The following is a 21,051-nucleotide window of genomic DNA, read 5'->3' as shown; positions in this document are numbered from 1 at the left end:
AAGAAAATGAGATTGTATATGTTGGATATTAATTAAATGCAACAGTTTGAAATGGTTTCGTTATAGAAAGTTTCTGACTTTCAAATTATTGAGACATGAGGAAGACCTTTTTACATTGTTATAGACCAGTAATAAAATCTGCATAATCTGTGCATAGAAGCCTTTTACATGTTCCAAAATTGTGGTGATGGTTACACAACTGTGTGATTATACTAAAGGCCACTGAACTGTACATTTTAAATGGGTGAAGTTTATGCTGTGTGAATTATATCTTGATAAAACTTCTAAAGAAATAAATAAAAAAGCGTTTTAAAATGGAATGCACAATGCATTTGAATGGTGGTATCTTCAAGCTAAGATGTTATATCAAATGAACATTTCAGTTCTCATATAAATGTTCAGATTTGCAGGATACTATAATTATCATTATAATATCTGGGCAATTAATATCTTTATTGGGCCCTGAACTATTCCTCTTCTTTCTGTTTCAATTCTTTTTTATTTTTTTCCTACTTGGAATTAAACTGGTAACAGCTAACTGGTACATTATCCTGGGGAAAATGTAATTCAAATCAGGCTTACCTTATTCCAAGGATAAGCTCAGGACCCAGGCCTGACTCACAGTCAAAATCTGAGTTCGTAATGGAGAGGGGAGATAACTGATGGAACAAAATGCCCAAAAAGGCCAGAAGCAGAGCTGTGGCTAGATAATACGGCATTTTTGTGCAAATTAGAAAAAGCACCCCTTTCTCCCAGTAGGCACAGACCTAACAACAGGGTAGATGGATTGGAAAGTAAAGCATCAGCCAGATTCCAGCCTCCACTCTCTTCAATCAAGTGCCCTTGTGCAGAATACAACCTGAACAACCATAGCAGGCCTGGACAGAGAATGTGAGAAGGGGTAAGGGGTAGCCTCTGAAACAAGGAGGACTACTTCTTACTTGGAAACAGAAGAGAAGATCATTGTTTAATCGTTGCTAGAAATAATTTTTTAGTTCAAACTGTAAAGAATATTATAGCAACAGGAATAATCTATATTGTGAATTATTGCCTTGCATCTCATTTCTTAAGTCACCACATAAACATGTATCTTCTAACCAACTCTGGGAAATTTAAAGCTTCTTACCCTTTCAAAACCACAAAAGTCTGCCCTTGAAAGCTAGAAGAAAAAAGGAAACTTTAATTTTTGCTTGCATATCAGAAGGCATAACAAAACATAGCAATTTCAATTATACCAAATGAAATTATGCTTTTCTATCCCAGCAGTTAAGGATGGTCAAACACTAAAATGCTCAGCCTCGCCGGGCGCGGTGGCTCACGCCTGTAATCCTAGCTCTGGGAGGCCGAGGCGGGTGGATCGCTCGAGGTCAGGAGTTCGAGACCAGCCTGAGCAAGAGTGAGACCCCGTCTCTACTAAAAATAGAAAGAAATTATCTGGCCAACTAAAAATATATATACAAAAAAAATTAGCCGGGCATGGTGGCTCATGCCTGTAGTCCCAGCTACTCGGGAGGCTGAGGCAGTAGGATCGCTTAAGCCCAGGAGTCTGAGGTTGCTGTGAGCTAGGCTGATGCCACGGCACTCACTCTAGCCCGGGCAACAAAGTGAGACTCTGTCTCAAAAAAAAAAAAATAAAAAAAAAATAAATAAATAAAATGCTCAGCCTCTGACATAGTTTACACACTACCTTGGAGATTCCCTCTTCAGTCTTTGCCTCGTTTCATCATTTTGTTAATCTATTTATACCTTTGTGTAAATACAGAAAGGATTTGAGATGAAAACCATACCTTTTAAGGATTTAAATGGAGGAGTTAAGAAATGTGCAGGAAGATACTAAGTCTGCCACCTACTTGGTTTAGGAAACCCTACTTGGGTTTAGGAAAACGTGCCCTTAACCTATTATTTTCTCCTTTGCCAGTCTGTTTTTTCTGCCCAGCCCACTGCAGCCCAGAGATCAGCACTTATGATGTATGGTCCATGTCTGCTTCTCTGTACTTTGCATTTAAGCCATTGCAGCCTTCTTGGCTTCTTCAATTCTCTGTTTTAGCAATTACATGATAAACATATAAAATGCCAGATCTATTGGTTGTCTGAGCAACAAATGGCACTTTCTCAGAGATGGTGAGGAAAGAGGGAAAACTGTGAATATTCATATACCTGAAGAAAGATAATAATTACCATGAATAAGAAATATACATGTTGTGTTTCTTAACCAATACAAGTGCCCCTTCCTTACTTCCCCTTATCTTTTCTTCAACTGCTCCTAAGTCTTCATTACCAGTCTCATCTCTTTTGTGGTAATTTTTGAGAGATATTTATTAACATGTTTAAGAATTTCATGGTATGCATATTACATATCCTCACCTAGACATATATTTACATCTCTCAATCCCGATGCGTATGCTTAATTTATGTTACTTTGTAATACTATATTTAGCTTTACAAATTACCTTATTTTGGAATCACATATAGCTATAAATATATTGATCAATCGATCAATATATAGGTAAATCTTTTCTACGTGTGTGTTTGAAACTTACTAAAAATTTATACAGCAATAAAACTAGCATCATTTCCAAATTATATATTCAATACTTTAAGGCAAAGGAATAATTTACTGTATTATGCTTTTACATTTTTTAAAAGGAAGGAGTATTTTAATTCTAAGATATATCACACATAACTCAAATATCAAATATTTCTTTTTCTGTCATGGAAGATACTTAAGGTTAACTATTCGTTACAAAGCAATTTACATACCATTAAGACTTGATGTGATGGATAACGAAGATCTTCACTTACAAAAAGACCCAGAGTTGTGAGGATAACTAAAAAATGATTTGTTAAAACCATATCCACCACTGAAAGGTATGCATATTCTAAAAGAAGAGATGATACCATTGGTTAAAAAGTAAGAAAAAAAAGTGAATTCCTCAGGAAAGCAAAGACATTTTATAAATATCAATCAAGTGTTGATATTAATATAAGTGAAATGCTGAAGATGAAGGCACTGTTGGAGGAATTACCTTCTCGGAGGTGAAAATAGATACTATCTGTCAAGTTATACCATGTAGTATCACGATAATTCCAAAATCCAGAAAAGGTTAGACCTATGTAAACACCTACCATGAAAGAAAAGGAAAATTAAGGCTAGGCAACTCTACAAAGCTACTCACTCAATTCTACAGGGCTAGGCCTTCCCAGGCAAGAGCCTGAATCTGTTCTATCTTCCAACCCATTCTCCCTTCCCACCCCATCGCCCCCTCCCCTCTGTTTGATTCTCGTTTCCCCAAGCATTGGAAAGATGAAGTAACTGTAGGTTACACCACAGAATTTTAGCCAACCACCTGACTGATTCCTAGAATAATTACCTCTGGAAATAATATGCCCTTAAAATAAATCCTCTTAATGTACTGGTTTATCCTATTAAAATATTTTCCAAGCTGCACTGTATTTTGTTTTATATTGAAGGAAATAAGAATATGCCAGCCCAAAATATGCCACTTTGGCTTAAGGATTATTCTGAGCTGAAGGCAATTGAGAATCAACAGATGCAGGCTCTGCCCTCCCTTTATCTGCCTAAAATCAGGGCATAAATTTCCCCTTGTACCAGGAAAAGAAGAGCATTTTTATCACTGGAGACGGGGGAGTAGACAGCAAGATAAGTTTGCATAAACACACCTTACTGCAATAACCCTTACCCTCCTTAATTCCCTATATTTCCTAGTCACAACTTCCTTACAACTTTTTGTCCCTTACAACTTATTGTCCCTTGAAGTCCAAACCCCTTTCCTTTGTTAAAATGGTATGTATTAATAAGTTCCTGAATTTAACCACTTGAGTTTCATTTCTTTTCTGTGAACTGTCATGCACATAAATATTAACAAAATTGTGTGCCTTTTCTGAAGTTTTGTCAACAGGCATGACTACTTGGGGGGGGGTGCTCTGGGGAGGCTAAAGACACTTAACAATCTAATGCATATACTTTGTTTCCAAAAGAAGAAAGTAGGGCAAGTGGTATTGTGAAGTGTGTGTTGCAACTTCCAGCTCTTTTCTGTGTAGGGAAAGATGTAGAAGGAAGTTTTATTATTGTCTACTTTTTCCAGGAAGAGGAAAACTAAAGATGAGCTTTGTCTTTCTAAGCATTAAGTCCAGTTTTACAGATAACAGTGGGAAATTCTAAGTGGGAATGATTATAGGTGTTCAGCATGATATTACATGACCAGATTCCTGCAAAGTTTAGGGGTATTTAATGGAGAAATAAGAAATAAAATAAACACTTTATACTAGTTAATATTTTTAGACTAAAATTAAGTTATAGGCCTATATACTCCCTATGACAAACTGTCCACAATTGTAGGTTACAGAAGCTGATGTAGACCATTGTGAAGAGTTTGGATTTTATTATAATGGCAAAGGGAAGCCACTGGAGTGTTTGAAGCAGGGAAGTGATGGAATCTGGCTTACATTTGAGAAGATAACTCTGGTGGCTGTATGGAGGGTGGGTTGTATTGGGCAAGAATAGAAACAGGGAGACCACTTAAGAGGGTATGAATTAGTCTAATAGAAAAACAATGTTGACTTGACACAAGATTTTAGCAGAGAAGAGAGGTGATCATATTGGTGATGGACTCTGGAGATAGCACTATTCTGGAATATTGTGAGAGTAAGAGTAGTTAAGAATGTGTCCTAGATTTCGGTTTTGACTAATTTAATACTAATTGGCATGAGAAATACTGGAAAGGAACAGATTTTAGAGGTAGATAAATCAAGAGTTCTTGATTAGACTTCTTATATTTGAGATGCTCACTAGATATCAAGAGGAAATGCGAAACAGACAACTGAACATAGAAGTGGTTTGGTCTTAAAGGGATGGTCGGCACCGGCAATATAGATTTGGGAATCAATAGCCCGAAGGTAGCACTGCTACTATCAGCCTGGATTAAGTCTTCCAGAGAGAGAATGTGGTTTCTTAAGGAAGGAGAGTCAAGAACAAAGTCCTAGGTTCATCAACATTTAGGGGTCACACCAAAAAGGAGCCCTCCTAGAAAACTAAGGAGTGAGGCCAGATGTGGTGTCTCATGCCTGTAATCTCAGCATTTTGGGAGGCCAAGGCAGGAGGACTGCTTGAGGCCAGGAGTCTGAGACCAGCCTGAGCAACACAGTGAAATCCCATCTCTACAAAAAATTAGCTCGGTATGATGACTTGCACCTGTAGTCCCAGCTATTTGGGAGGCTGAGGCAGGAGGATTGCTTGAGCCCAGGAGTTTGAGGCTGCAGTGAGCTGTGATCACACTACTGTACTGCAGCCTGAGTAACAGAGCAAAAACCTATCTCTAAAGAAGGAAAGGAAGAGAGAGAGAGAGAGAGAGAGAGAGAGAGAGAGAGAAAGCTAAGGAGTGACCAATGAGCAAAGAAGACAAAAGGACTCAAAGGAGGTGTGGTGTCAAGAAAGTCAAGAGAGTGTTTTGAGGAGAGCGGTCAACTGCATTAAATGCTGCTGGGAGGGAAAGCAGAATGAGCATAAAGGACTGGCTGCCGGAATTCTCAATACGGAGATGGTGGGTGGTCTTGAGAGAAACTGTTTGTTTTAGCAGAGTGGTGGAAACCAAAGTCTCATTTGTAGTGGAATAAGATAAAATGAAAGGTGAAAACAGTACCATCTACAATGAATTCTTTCCATAAATTTTGCTTTGAAGGAGAACAGAGAAATGGGGGGTGGGAGTAAAGTGAGGTAAATAAAGATTTTGTTTAAGATGAGGGGTATTAGGGTATGTTTGTATGCTAATGGATACAATCCAATAAGGAGAAAGAGCATGATGACATTGGAGAGAAAGGTGATAATCACAGGAAAGATGCAGGAGCAAGGTTCCTCGGTGGCTGTAAGGAATGGGATCTAGAATGTAAGAGCTGAGGGGTGGCCTTTGAATGCAGCAGAGACATTTTCTTACAGTGCACAGGCAAAAAGGCAAAGCATGCAAATGCAGGTAGGATGACAGATTTGCAGGTACATCAATGGAGTTCCTTGTAATCACTCTTCATTTTCAATGTGAAGTACTAGATACAGGCACAGATGAGAATGAGAGGGGAAAGAATGTGATGTAGAGTGTTTGAAGAGTGGGAAGAGGTGTGGTAAATTTATTTTGCAGAGCGGGAAAATAAATATACCAGAGGAGAGAGATAAGATTTCTAGGGCAGTGCTGTGTGCCCACTTGAGATTTGTGATCATGAATTTAGAATGAGATCAGTCAGTGGAATTTTAAAGTGATACTAATGTGCAATTTTTTTTCCTAGCAATATTCTGCTCTTCCAGTGCAGGAGCAGAAGTGGTTTTAACTAGAATAGGGGTTATGCAGGCAAGGAGGAAAGAGAAGGGCAAGGAAGTTACGGAAGTATTGAAAAGGATGAACTATGAAAATTAAGGTGAGAAAAGAGGAAAATAAGGATATTGGGTGAAAAAGGTGATACGGACAATATATAAAAGTCTCAATGAGATGAAAGAAATGTTGGAGTGTGAGTATTAGAATAGACTGAAGGATTAGGGGGCAGTGGACAGAGCGTGAGATGTTTGTGGTGAAGATTTTGGAGATGATGACATTAGAGATGATGAGGTCAAGAATACGACCATAGGAGGAAGATGGGGAAAAGATCATGGGAGGAAAGGAAGCCTTGAAACTGTGTACTGCATGAGTCATCCATATGGATGGTGAAGCCACCAAAAATAGGGACAAAAATGAGGGTGGAGAGGAAGGGAGGGATCCAGAGGCTAAACTCTTCAATGAGTGTGAGTGACGAGGAGGTTATCATATTCTGGCAACCAAGTTGACTTAGAGGGAGGCAAAGTCTGAGTTCAAAAGAGCTGAAAGTTTCAAATGAGAGGACGGGAGTAATTATTCAGTAATAGCCCTAAGGACCAATCTCCCCCATGGGCTTTGAGATATATGACATGTGAGAGGACTAAGGGGAAAGACTGTTGTCTAGGGATGGCTTGGCTACTCTTTATGGCAAGAAAGTTAAGGGACCATTCAGAGAAAAAAATACTGGTATGGGAGAGTTTGTTGATGACAGATCACAGATTCTAATGAAAAGATCTGGCTGGATAGATAGGGACAAAAGCTTGGATCAAATTAAAGGAAGTTCAGAACAGTATGTGGGATAGGGTAACCATAAATGATGTGGGAGGCTCAGGTTTCTGGGTTGACTAGTGGGAGGCCTGATAGGATATGTCTTAGGAGTATCCTAGAGGAGGAAGGTGGGTAGTAAGTCCAAACTGGAGCACATAGGGCTACTTAGATAACTGTTCCCACTATTAACTCCATGTGGTATGAAGACTGGGGGTGATGGGGGAAGAATAAAGCCTCACAAAGGAACTGCTAGTTTAGGCAGTGGCAGCTTGATACTGTGCAAACTTCTTTTTTGTTTCAGTCCAGCAATGGCCATTTGGGGAAAAGGTGGTTTCATCTCAAGAACTGGTTGCTGAAGTGGTTTCTTTTCTTGAGAGGTTGAGGCGTTCTGGTGAGTACGATCCCAAGGAGTTAAGGCTGCCCCTTTTCTCCTGTGACTTTCAGTTGTAAGTCAGGATCAGGTATGGGGAGTTGAGAATAGCTCCTCTCCTGTGGCTAATGGAAGTAACACAGGTATTGGTGTTTGGACAAAGAGAAGGAAGAGTTGATCCTAGCCTGGTCCTCCTACCCATGGAACAAAGTAAGAAAAGGAGCTGTTTCCGTCTGGGTTAACATAGTGTAGTACAGGGACAGCAGAGAGGAGAAAGAGATACAATTTATAACTAAATTCAACAGAAGCAGACTGTAAGCTATTTGGAAGTCAAAGAAATTTGGGCCAAGGCTATTTGTCTATCCCTATACCAACGCATACTATTTTAATCTCTTACTTTATAATAAGTTATGGTAGGGCAAGTTTTTGTTCTCTTTATTCTTCTCTAAAATTATGCTTGCTATTCATGGTGCTTTACTCTTTCATATAAATTTTGGGATTGGTTTATCATTTCCATACCCCCTAAAATAAAACCCCACAAAAACTAAACCACTGCTGTAATTTTTCTTGGAATTGTATTGAATTAATTGATAAATTTGGAGAGAATTAATGTCTTTATAATACTAGAAGTTTCTGTTTATAAATACAAAATCTCTTATTTATTTTTGTTTTTTAATGGCCTTCTTTAGATTTTATAATTTCTACACAACAGGTCTTGCAACTCCTTTTTAAAATTATTCCTAGGTACATTTGGGATTTGTTACCTTATGAGTAAGATTTGAAAAATTATAATTTTGAATTAGTTTTTGGTAGGGTAGTTTTTATATATTGTTAGTATATTCCACAACCTTGTAGCACTCCCACATTTGTTCTGATAGTTTTTCTGTAGATTTTTTTGGATTTTCATAGATATACATATTATCAATGAGTAATACATTTTTTTCTCATTTTTTAATCTTTTTATTTCTTTTCCCCCCTTTATGTACATTGGATTTGGGGACTAAGAGGTCATCAATTATCTAGGAAAAATAATTAGAATACTACTATGAGTAGCTGGAATGTGCAATGATGCTGTGATAATGTGATATACTAAGAAATATAGTTGGTCTTTGTCCCTGGTTCCTGACACAGAGCCCCTAAAGCCTTTGTAATTTCCTGCATGAAAATGCTCAGAACATCTTTGATTCTAGCATTTGTTTTTTGCCCCCAGTTTCTGACACAGAGACCATAAATCTCTTAGAATTTCCTGGGTGATAGGATAATCTTTTCTTCTAAGGAAGCAACTCTTGATGGGCTCCTGGATAGTGTTAGCTGGGAGTTGGTCACCAGATAAAGCAAACCATGATTAGAAGCTTAGAACTTTCCCACACCCCATCTTCCAGGAAGGGGAGAGGGGGTGGAGATTGAGTAAATAATCTATTATGCCTGTGTGATAAAGCTTCCATAAAAATCCCTAATGTACAGGCTTTGGAGCGCTTTCAGGTTGGTAAACACATACATGTGCCAGGAGTGTGGTGTATTGCAACTCCATGGGAGCCCCCATGCTTAGAACCCCTCCGGACCTCACCCTATGAACCTCATCATCTGGCTGTTCGTCTGTATCCTTTGTAATATCCTTTATAATCAACTGGTAAATGTAAGTAAATGTTTCCCTGAGTTCTGTGGACTATTCTAGCAAATTATTAAACCCAAGGAGGGGGTTGTGGGAACCACTGATTTGTGGCTGGTTAATTAGACGTACAGGTCACAACCTGGGACTTGTGACTGGCATTTGAATTGGGGGACAGTTTTCTGAGACTGAGTCTTTAATTTGTGTGTGTGGGGGGGGTGGGAGGGCTGTGCTAACTCCAGGTAGCTAGTGCCAGAGTGGAATTAAATCACAGGACACCACTTGGTGTCCACAGAGAACTAGAGAATTACTTGGTGTAGAATCCATACATTTGGTGTCAGAAGTGTTGTGAGTGATAATATAGAGAAAAACATACGCTATTAGATATTACAGGAGTAATGGAAAATGCATACATAATAAATAAAATAATATGATGCCTTGGGAAAACAATATCTATTTATACATGGCAGGAATAGCAGATGGATTGGAAACAATGAATAATCTCTGGGAGGAGTAACATTAATGGAGGGCAGAGGATAAATGAAATTAGGAGAGACACTAAAGTCACCATTAACATCACAAAAGTTACAGCAAAAAAATACTTGGTATATCACACTTGCAAGTAGACAAGGTAGAGTGATGAAGAGTAAAGTGATTTTAAGAAGCATTTTTACTCCACTATGTCTATGCATTTAGTTTGTGCTACCAGTTAAACATCATTGTTATAAAATACAAAAGCCACTTCCAACATTTAATAAAGTTGTAAACTTACCATCAAGTGTTGTATTCAAAATGAAGCCTAGTAGTGCTACATCATTGGCACAGGGGCATTTTGTCACTTTGAGACCTATCACATGTGGATATAATTTACTGACCTCACTTTCTGAAATCATAATCCCAAGAGCCCACTGAAGAATAGGTTCTGTGGAAATCAAATTTAGGTGTTTAAGTTGTGGCAGCACTCTTGAAAATGGAATGTTGCTACCTTCCTTTAAAGGTTTTTAAAGAATAATGTAAGGAAACTATTCTATAGTTCAAGAAAGGGTATATTACTTCACTCTTCACTGGTTAAAAATAGGTCAATTCTCATTTTCAGAGTAGAAGGAATAAAGCCTAATTCCCCTTGATAGGGGCCACAAGGTCACATTGCAGAAGAGCATATGGGATGGGAGACATTGCTTTGGCCATATTTGGAAAATACCATTTGCCACAGGATCTATCCCTAGAAATGGAATTTCTGGATCACAGAATGTGCACATTTATAATTTAGAGAACAACTTCTGCATCAAGAGCCCACATATTTACTTTTTGTTCTCTTCCCCCATGCCATCAAAACAGCAGTAGATATATTAATATAAAAATGAGAATAAATCCAGAGTAGCAGTGGAGAACAGGGAAAGTTATCATTAGTGGCTAAGAGACTTAGAGGGATTTCTGGAAGACAGAAGGAAGTTAGGAGCGGGATTAACAGGAAAAACCAATCAGTGGTGAGGCACCTCCGGCCCAGCACAAGCAGAAGAGCAGCACAAGTGGCAAATAAGGTCTTTCACGTAGTGAATCAGGCTTTCCAGGATTTGATGTCCTTTTGATGCCTCAGCTTTAATTCTTGCCGGAACTGCCCTCCCATTCTAGGACCTAGCTCATGGGACTTTGAGTATCTGTTTTTCTCCCAGCCTTTTTTTCATGCCTCTATTTGGATGTCACCCTCTCTGGGAAGCTTCCATGAAGCCCTAGAGTGAGTGAGGCTCTCCTCCCAGGTGCTCCAATACTCTGTACTTCACTGTTACTAGAAGACTAAAACTACACTCTTCCTCATGAGACTGGGGTAGATAATGGTCCTTTTGAAAGAATTTAATCAGACAAGGGTTCATAAATTTTAAAACGTAAAATACCATTTGTGGATATGCAAAGGATTAGAGCTAGACAAAGTCAAATTTTCATGTGTAAAAAATGGGAGGATTTTTTTCTCCTGAAGGAAAGTGAGAAAAGAGAGCACGGAAAGTAAGCCAGAGCAGTTTGAAAGAATACTACTGTCTGAATTTTAAAAATAGTCAAAGGACTTTTAAGAACAGAGATATTTAATAATCAATTCTTTAGCTATTTACACTCTACCATGTAAATCTCCTCTGTCTCCCCAAAATTTCAATAAAATCTGCTACAAACCCAAAGACTTTGTGTCATTTTTTTTTTTCACTTTGTGCAAAGCAAGAAACAGAGTTAAATTTACCTCTGGGTTGACATAGTGTAGGGCAGGGACACCAAAAAAGGGAATGAGACATTATTTATAACTAATTCAGACACTCAGGAATGCAAAGAAATTTGGGGAAAAGTAGCTGACTTTTTAGGGTATAGTACACGTCTCCAAACCACTCACACCCAGATCTTAAAGAACAGGGAGATTTGAGCTTACCTCTGGGACATGACTGCACTGAATTGACAGTGCCCCTTTACTTCTGTACAAGATCCTTAAAGTCAGTGACTGTATTTTAAGAGTTTTAATAACAAGGAAGTGATTAAAAGTTTGACTGGTACTGAGAAGCCAAAAAGGAGACAGAAAAGTGATCAGTAGGAAGGTCGCTGGTGCCTGTGATGACGGGCAGTTTGAGTGGAGTGAAGGAGACAGAAACGGATGAGTGGTTTGCGGTGAGGATTGGGGCAAGATAAAGAAGTAAGCACAAGCTTTTCAAACATCTCTTTTGAGTCTAGTAGTGAATAAAGATTTCTTCTAGCCTTAACCCTTGATTCCCACGTCCCAGTGCTTGGTCCTCATGCCTGCAGCATTCAGCTCTACTTCTCCCCATCTCCACTGCTAATACCACAGTCCAAGTACTCCAGGCCATCTCCTCAGTGGACATTGCAGCAGCTGCTACCAATTTCATTCAGGCTATCCTTCCTCAAGAGTCAGTTCTCTAAACAGCAGCCAAAGTGATCTTTTTATAGAGGATAAATCATAGTTTGTCACTCTTCTGCGTAAAACACCCTAATGGCTTTAAATTATAATTACAATCAAGTCCACACTTTTTATCACTATCCCTGCCAGCCTCTAACTCATTATGCATCACTCTGTCTGTCATTGACTATGCTTCAGCAACACTGATCTCCTTTCAGTTTCTCAAACAGATCAATCTCATTGCTGCATCTGGAACTTTCAAAGATCTAGAGATCTGTGAAGCTCTTTGTTGCCATTATACCTTGGTATATTGTAAATAAATATCATTTAATATTTTAATGCAGTATATAATAGTTGGTATATCTCAATATGTAAATGATTCAGATTTCAGATTTTTTTAAAAAATTGAAATAACAGTTTTATATTGTTATGTTAGTACTTAAAATAGCATAGGATGTCAAAATATCAGAGTTCCAAAGCCAGGATTGCAATTACTATTGCATAATTGGCTCACTTTTAAAAATTTTTGAAACTACAAAAAAAATCTGCAAGTACATTTTGTCATTTTTGTTTCAGATATTTTAATTTTGGTTAAAGAAATAAGACAATACAGATACAACTGAAGACTCCTCTGCTCCCCTCCCTAGTCCCATCCCAAGTTCTCCACAAATGCATAAAATTGCTGTGTATATTTCTAGTATGTTTTTACATTTTTCTGTAATATGTATGTATGCATGAAGACTATATAGCATTGTTTTGTGCACTTTCTGAATTTTAGATACTCTCTTACTCTAATCTGCAACTTGATTTTTCTTTTTTTTTTCCTGTCTCAGCTGCTTGAATCAGAATGCAACTTGGTGGGGAAAAATTGAAAGCATTCCCACTCAGAACTGGAACCAGACAAGGCTGCCCACTGTCCCCATTACTTTTCAACATAGTATTGGAAGTCCTTGCGAGAGCTATCAGACAAGAGAGCAGAATCAAAGGTGTCCAAATAGGGACAGAAGAGATCAAACTCTCACTCTTCGCTGATGACATGATGTTGTATCTGGAAAACCCCAAGGACTCAACCAAGAGACTCCTGGAATTAATTAACGAATTCAGTAATGTCTCAGGTTACAAAGTCAATACACACAAATCAGAGGCATTCATATATGCCAATACCATTCAATCGGAGAACCAAATTAAGGACTCAATACCTTTCAAAATAGCAACAAAGAAAATAAAATATCTAGGAATATATTTAACTAAAGAGGTAAAGGACCTCTATAAAGACAACTATGAAACGCTAAGGAAGGAAATTGCAGAACACGTAAATAAGTGGAAATCCATACCATGCTCATGGATTGGAAGAATTAACATTGTTAAAATGTCTATACTACCCAAAGTAATCTATAGATTCAATGCAATTCCTATTAAATTACCAACATAATTTTTCACAGATTTAGAAAAAATAATTATACACTTTGTATGGAATCAGAGAAGACCCCGTATAGCAAAAGCAATCTTAAGCAATAAAAACAAAATGGGAGGTATTGATTTGCCAGACTTCAAACTATACTACAAAGCTATAGTTCTTAAAACTGCTTGGTATTGGCACAAGGGCAGGGACACAGACCAGTGGAACAGAACAGAAAACCCAAATATAAAACCATCCTCATATAACCATCTAATCTTTGACAAAATAGACAAAAACATACTCTGGGGACAAGAGTCCCTATTCAATAAATGGTGCTGGGAAAACTGGATAGCCACATGTAGAAGACTGAAACAGGACCCACAGATTTCACCTCTCACAAAAATCAAATCACGGTGGATAACAGATTTAAACCTTAAATGGGAAACGATTAGAATTCTAGAAGAAAATGTAGGAAAGACTCTTACAGACATTGGTCTAGGCAAAGAATTTATGAAGAAAACCCCTAAGGCAATCACAGCAACAACAAAAATAAATGACTGGGACCTGATTAAATTAAAAAGCTTCTGCACAGCCAAAGAAACAGTCACGAAAATAAACAGACAGCCTACAGAATGGGAAAAAATTTTCGCATACTACACATCAGATAAAAGACTGATAACAAGAATCTATTTAGAACTCAGGAAAATCAGCAAGAAAAAAATCAAACAATCCTATCAAAAAATGGGCAAAGGACATGAATAGAAATTTTTCAAAAGACATAAGAATGGCCAAAAAACGTATCAAAAAATGCTCAACATCCCTAATCATCAGGGAAATGCAAATCAAAACCACAATGAGATACCACTTAACTCCGGTGAGAATGGCCTTTATCAAAAAATCCCAAAACAACACATGCTGGCGTGGATGCGGAGAGACAGGAACACTCATACACTGCTGGTGGGAATGCAAACTAGTGCAACCCCTATGGAAAGCAATATGGAGATACCTTAAACAGATTCAAGTAGACCTACCATTTGATCCAGCAATCCCATTATTGGGCATATACCCAGAAGAACAAAAGTCATTCTTTAACAAAGACACCTGTACCCGAATGTTTATAGCAGCACAATTCACAATCGCAAAGATGTGGAAACAACCCAAGTGCCCATCAATCCACGAATGGATTAGTAAACTGTGGTATATGTATACCATGGAGTACTACTCAGCTATAAGAAATAATGATGATACGACATCTCTTTGGTTCTCCTGGAGAGAGCTGGAACCCATTATACTAAGTGAAGTATCCAAAGAATGGAAAAACAAGCATCACATGTACTCACCAGAAAACTGGTTTCCCTGATCATCACCTAAATGTACATCAGGGAAGGATACCAATTGGATATCAGACTGGGATGGGGGGTGGGGGGAGGGGATGGGTGTATGCCTACATGACGAGTGCGTTGCACACCCTCTGGGGAATGGTCATGCTTGAAGGTGCAGACCCGGGGAGGTGGGGGGGGAGGGGATGGAGGTATGACTACATGATGAGTGCCAGGCGCACTGTCTGGAGAATGAGAACGGACGCGCTTGGGACTCTGACTTGGGGGGATGGGTGGGACATGGACAATGTATATGACCTAAACTTATGTACCCCCATGATGAGCTGAAATTAAAAAAAAAAAAAAAAAAAAGAATGCAACTTGGCTTTTCACTCCATGTTTTTGATGATACATATGGTTCTATTCCCTTAATTTTAATAGAATGCATGAGTTTTCAAGATGGTTGACTAAAGGCAGCTAGTGTTCATCTCTTCTTCAGAGAGCAATCAGGATATTTATCAAATATCCATATTTCGAATAGATTGTCAGAGAAAAAATGCTTGCAGATACCAGAGAGGTGACAGGGAGACTCTGAGGGTGAAGGTAGAAACTAGACTTCTAGCACAGGGCCACTGAGAGCCTTCAGTGGCCCCTGGATCTAGATCTAGGGAAGGGGGCTTGGCTAACTCTTACCTGCAAGTGCTACCTACTGACCTGGATGTTAAACTGGATATGCCAATATAATTCATACTGTTAGAAGTATACAGGGCTATGAAAAGAGAGAAGATTTCAGAGACTTCCATCTCCCCTTCTCGGTAGGAGGCCAGGAATCTACCCACACACACAGTATACAACTGCTACAGCCTACAAATACTAGCAAGAGAGAAAAAGTGAGAAAAAAACCACACTAAGGCTGTTTATAATCAAAGTACTCATTCAGAACCTAGCTCCCCCTAAAGGTACCCATAAGGAAAGCCAAAGGTCCATACCCAATATACGCTACAGTCATACCCTTAAGCAGGAAGGGAAAAAAAGTTCCATCTAAACAAAAGAAAATTCAAAAATAAGAAGTGACAGCCTCTCCAGATGAGAAGGAATCAGTGCAAGAACCTTAGAAGTGAAAAAATAGAGTGTAATGACCCCTCCAAAAGGATCACATCAGCTTTCTAGCAATCAATGGATCACAACCAAAATGAAAATACTGAAATGACAGATAAAGAATTCAAAATATGGATTGTAAGGAAGTTCAATAAGATCCAAGAGAAAATCAACTAAAAAAACCCAGAAAAATAATTCAGGAAATGAATGAAAAATCTATTAAACAGATAGATTTTTATAAAACCAAACAGAACTTCTGGAAATGAAAAATTCATTTAGGGAAATACAAAATAAAGTAGAAAGTTTTAAGAATAGACTAGACCAAGCAGAAGAAAGAATTTCAGAGCTTTGAAGACAAGTCTTTCGAATTAGTCCAGCCAGTCCAATATAAAGAAAAAAGAATCAGATGGAGAAAGGCTCGAAGAAGATACTCAGAAGAGGGGGTAGGGTGGGAGGGTGGTGAGGGATGAAAAATTATCTATTGGGTATAATGTATACTATTTGGGTGCCAGGTACACTAAAAGCCCTGACTTCACCACTACACAATTCATCCATGTGTCAGAAAAAAAATATTTGTACTCCTTAAATCTATTGAAATAATAAAGACATAATAGATTGAAACAACTAAAATAAAGAAACCCAAATGATAGAAATTCTATACAATAAATGGTCTATGTTCAAAAATTTCACTGTCAAGAATGCAAAAGAAAGGCTGAAGAGCTTTTGAAAATTTAAGAAGTCTAAAGAGACATGAAAATTAAATGCATTTTGATTCTGGATTGGATTCTGGACAAGAAAATTATAGTTATAGAAGTCATTGTTGAGACTATTCCCTAACTTTAAATATGAACTACATGTTAGGTTATAGTACTATTTCAGTGCTAAATGTCTTGATCTTGGTTAGAATACTATAGTTATACAATAAAATATCTTTTTCCTTGGGGAAAAAAACCCAGAATACACCAACATGTATTTTCCTTTTCTCTTATTTATAGACATTTGTTTTCAGTTCTTGTTTTATTACAAACAATGCTACATGAAAGAGGTTTGTACATGTCTGTTAGGCACATATACAATCATATTCCTTTAGGGAAGTTCTCAATCCTCACTGTATATCAGAATCACCTGAAAAGATTTTCTAAAACTACAGATGCCTGGCCCTACTTATAGAGATGAGATTTTAAGTGGTGTATAGTAGAGCTGAGACATCCTTACAGTTTTTAAAGCTCTCCAGGTGATTCTTTCCATAAAATGTAATATTTATTTATTTTTGCTGTGCATTTTATATAGCGTCATATTCAAGTGGGACTAAAACAAAAAAAGCAAAAAGGAAAGTGAGGAAAGTAAGGATAAATACAAGACCCAGAACTGAGGATTAAAATAAACTTTATACTACAGTTCTATAGATGAGTAAAAAATTGGGCTATATATTTCCTGTCGGACAACTGAAAAAGAGAAGCCTATTAGTTATATTACTCTGTGTTTATAAACTTAAAACAACTAATTTTTAATAAGAAAAATCCAAGTGTTATTACTAAGACTAGGCAAGAATTTTTACTGGTGGTCCTCATAAAGAAGACTGTGATACAATGAACAATATCTAACTAAGATGCATCTAAGATACCAAAACTAACTTCATAAAGGCATTGTTAATGACCTCCAATATGGCCACAGTAAAAGAGATATTGCCATATTTCTATAGCACGCTTTACAGACCTCTATTAACGATTACCTACATGTATTTCATTCTTTTTCTGCTCCATCAAGGGTCATGATTATCTCTTATTTATTTATTTTTTTATCTCTAGGACTTAGTACAGAGTCTGGCGTATAGTAGATGTCAAAGGTTTTTGAAAGAATATTTGAATTTCATTTTACTTTTATCTACTGGTATTTACCTCTAACACTATCCAATAGTGTTCCTTCAGTAGCATAAATATTTAATCCATGATGTAAAGTGATCCTTACTAACCATTCTTCTACAGCTGCAATATCTGTTTGAAAACAAAAGACAAATAGTCAACTATTTTTTCATATGTCATGTTGGTGAAATTTAAGGATATATGAACATTACCAATAATGATAATCTTTTCTTTTCCAACCATTTTGACTACATTTGTATGTCAGGTTTGCTGTGTTATCCCTATAAACATTTTGCTGATAAAATAATGAAAAAGGAATTATGAAGTGATCTCACCACTATAGCAATGAATGCTAATATTTTAGATCATGATGTTTCTCCTAGAATTGTTGTGGCATGATAGAAAGCAAATTCTGACACTTCTTGGGAAGTGGGATAATATTACTAAAAAGTAGACTATGATTAATTAAAATATATAGTGTAAACCCTAGGGTGAACACTAAAAAAATGTTTAAGGTATAAATAATAAGCCAATAGTGGAGATAAAATGGAATCATAAAATTAATTAATACGAATGAAGACAAGAAAGAGAAAAAAAAGTAAAACAGAAGAGATGGAACAAATAGAAAACAACCTGCAAGGGGGTAGATTTCATTACAACTATCCATATGAACAATTACATTAAATGTAAATGGTCTAAAAATATCAACCAAAAAGACAGATATCTAGATTAGATGTAAAAATCAAGATTGAACTATATGCTATTTTTCACAAACCCACCTTAAATATAAGAACATAGATGAGTTAAAAGAAAAAGAATGGGTGGGGCCTGGGGAAGCCATTGGCAGCACAGCACAGCTTTAGCCTGGGAACTGCTGAAGTGGCTGCACCTACAGGCCAAAGCTGAGGCTGAAACTGAAACTGGAGTGCGCTCATGAAGAACATGGTTTGACTGCACAGGTCCTCATGTCCACCCAGACATGTAGGCAGATCTGTGCACTGTCCTGGTGAGGCCATGGCTATACTGGTGGCTAGTGAAGCAGCTGGTACCCAAGTAGACCAGGTGCTATTTGTGCCTCCTGCTGTCATTGCTCTCCATCCAGCAGTTTATGGAATTTGGGAGATATAATGGTGTGAGAGAACATCATATATGATTCTACAAAAGGAGATTTCTGTGCTACTGGCCAACACAGTGAGGGAAGTCAGTTTTCTGCTGGATAATTTGCTTAACTGGACTTCAGTGGGACTGGCGCAAAGTTGGTATATGCAGAACTTTCTTGAAATTTAGGAATATGAAAATAAGAGCCCTGAGGATCCACAGATCTTGGATAACTTTCTGTAAGTCCTGTTTTAAGTCAGAAATAAAAGCAATGATGTGGTTCCCACAGTGGTACATGGAATGATTAAATATAAGGAAAACTATGTGTTTGATTCTTTCATTAGTGATAACATCCAATATTTTCTGGATTGGTGTTATACCAGCTGTATTTCTTCCCACGTGCTTATTAATCAGCACACACTTTTGTTTGGTAGTGACACTATCCTTGCTCATCCTAAATACATAGGAAGCATTGATCTCACGTGTAATGTGGCTGATGTCATGAAAGATGTATATGAAACAGCCAAGAGGCTGTGTAAACAGTATTTAACTGGTAGTTCCAGGGCTGGAAACTGAAGAGTTCAATGCCAGAGCTCCAGACAAACCTACTCAGGTGGTTTATGTGCCTAGACATCTGTTTCACATGCTATTTAAGAATTCAGTGAGAACAACAGTAGCACTACATGGAGACAGGAGAGATATTTGGCTGTTAAAATCCTTGTTACTTTGGGTAAAAAACATTTATACACTAAGATAAGTGATCAAGATGATGGTGTCTCACTTTGAAAAGGTATCTTTTTAAAATCACATGTATTCGATTCCTCATAGACATAGCCTTGATTGAGCCTATAAGATCTACCCCTTAGCTGGATTTGGTTAGAATTTGCCATTTTTCATCTGTATGCTAGATATTTTCAAGGAGATCTAAAACTATTTGATAGAATGAATGGATATTGATGCTATCATCTATTTAAAGGCACTTTTAAGTGAATCATTTGAGAGACTTCCAGTTTTTTTATTTTTTATTTTTAATTTTTTTTTTTTTACTTTTTAGATCTTTGCAGTGACTTGGAAGAAAGACTTCCAGTTTTTAATAAGTCTGTTTGGCACCATTACAAAACCACATCTGAAATTGGTGAGATGATTGGTGCAATCATAGCAGTAAACCCAGAGATGCTTCAAAATACAAGACTAAGCAGGAAAAGATAAAGACTAACAGAAATTTCTAATACTCTCTATGAAGAAAGATTGTCTTTTACAAGTCAATCAGAGAACAACCCTTTCCTCTACCAACTCTTGAGCAAGGCACCATAGTGATCCCAGTGCTTGAATGTTTATTTTCTTCATTTCACCTGGATATTTCCATGGATCCCTTCCTATAGTCTCCCATTAAAGTATTTACTTGAATAATTTTTCATCATACCTTGCTGCAGTGTTGTTAGTGACACAGAGGAGCACAAAGCCTCCCTAGACTTCCAGTGCCCCCATACCCTTCACCTCATTATTACAGAGTTGAGTGTCTCCCCATTCAAGACACAGGATAGACCTACTGTGACCAAATATCATGCTTTTCTCAAACCAATGATCAGGGCTCAGGGTATGTGGAACTAAAGACATCAGCAGAGTCCATCTTGATAATTCAGTCCCAGGGTCCTTCCTTTCTCATATGCATCCCTCCTCCGCTCTCTGACTTGGACTTTTCCCTTCCTCCACCTGATTATATTCTCAACATGAGGCATAAGTACGTTCATGTTAGATCTTACTCATTGAGGCATTGGTATTATTTTAAAATTCATTTGAGTACTTCTATTCTGTTGATGAAAGTCTTCCAAAAGTTGTCAGAAAAAAAGGTAAGAGGACAAAAAAAATACCTGGCATGTGAGCAATAATCAAAAGAAAGCTGCAGTAGCTGTATCAATATCTGACAAAGGAAATTTCAGATCAACATAATAATAAGAATAAAGAGGGGCAATACATATGATAAAGGAATCAATTCATTGAAAAGATATGACAACCCTAAATGTGGACACACCTAATAATAGAGCTTCAAAATACATAAATCAAAAGGTGATTCAAGTGCACATGGAACATTTACCAAATAAGCCATAAAACACATCTTAGCAAGTTAAAGAAAATTGTTATATGAAATATAGTCTCTAAGCATAATGGAATTAAGCTAGAAAAATTAATAACAAAAAGATATCTGGAAAATCCCCAAATATTTGAACATTTCACAACACACTTCTAAGTAACCATATGTCAAAGACAAAGTGCCATGAGGA

General features: G+C 37.4%; 1 protein-coding gene and 1 pseudogene across 1 annotated transcript in view; one reads left to right on the top strand and one right to left on the bottom strand.

Moving 5' to 3' along the window:
* CATSPERB (cation channel sperm associated auxiliary subunit beta) overlaps window positions 1–21,051 on the bottom strand; it is a 95,046-nt gene that overhangs the window by 55,633 nt on the left and 18,362 nt on the right. The window contains exons 5-9 of the mRNA XM_045561962.1: window positions 17,708–17,803; window positions 9,876–10,025; window positions 3,027–3,122; window positions 2,761–2,879; window positions 1,127–1,159 (exon numbers count right to left, since the gene is read on the bottom strand). Coding sequence (XP_045417918.1) covers window positions 1,127–1,159; window positions 2,761–2,879; window positions 3,027–3,122; window positions 9,876–10,025; window positions 17,708–17,803 — 494 coding nt within the window. The remainder of the gene's footprint in view (window positions 1–1,126; window positions 1,160–2,760; window positions 2,880–3,026; window positions 3,123–9,875; window positions 10,026–17,707; window positions 17,804–21,051) is intronic.
* LOC123642898 lies at window positions 18,605–19,998 on the top strand (annotated as a pseudogene).

This window comes from Lemur catta, chromosome 1 (genome assembly GCF_020740605.2).
Source record: "Lemur catta isolate mLemCat1 chromosome 1, mLemCat1.pri, whole genome shotgun sequence".
Classification (NCBI taxonomy): domain Eukaryota; kingdom Metazoa; phylum Chordata; class Mammalia; order Primates; family Lemuridae; genus Lemur; species Lemur catta.
This window is presented reverse-complemented; position numbering and strand designations above follow the sequence as displayed.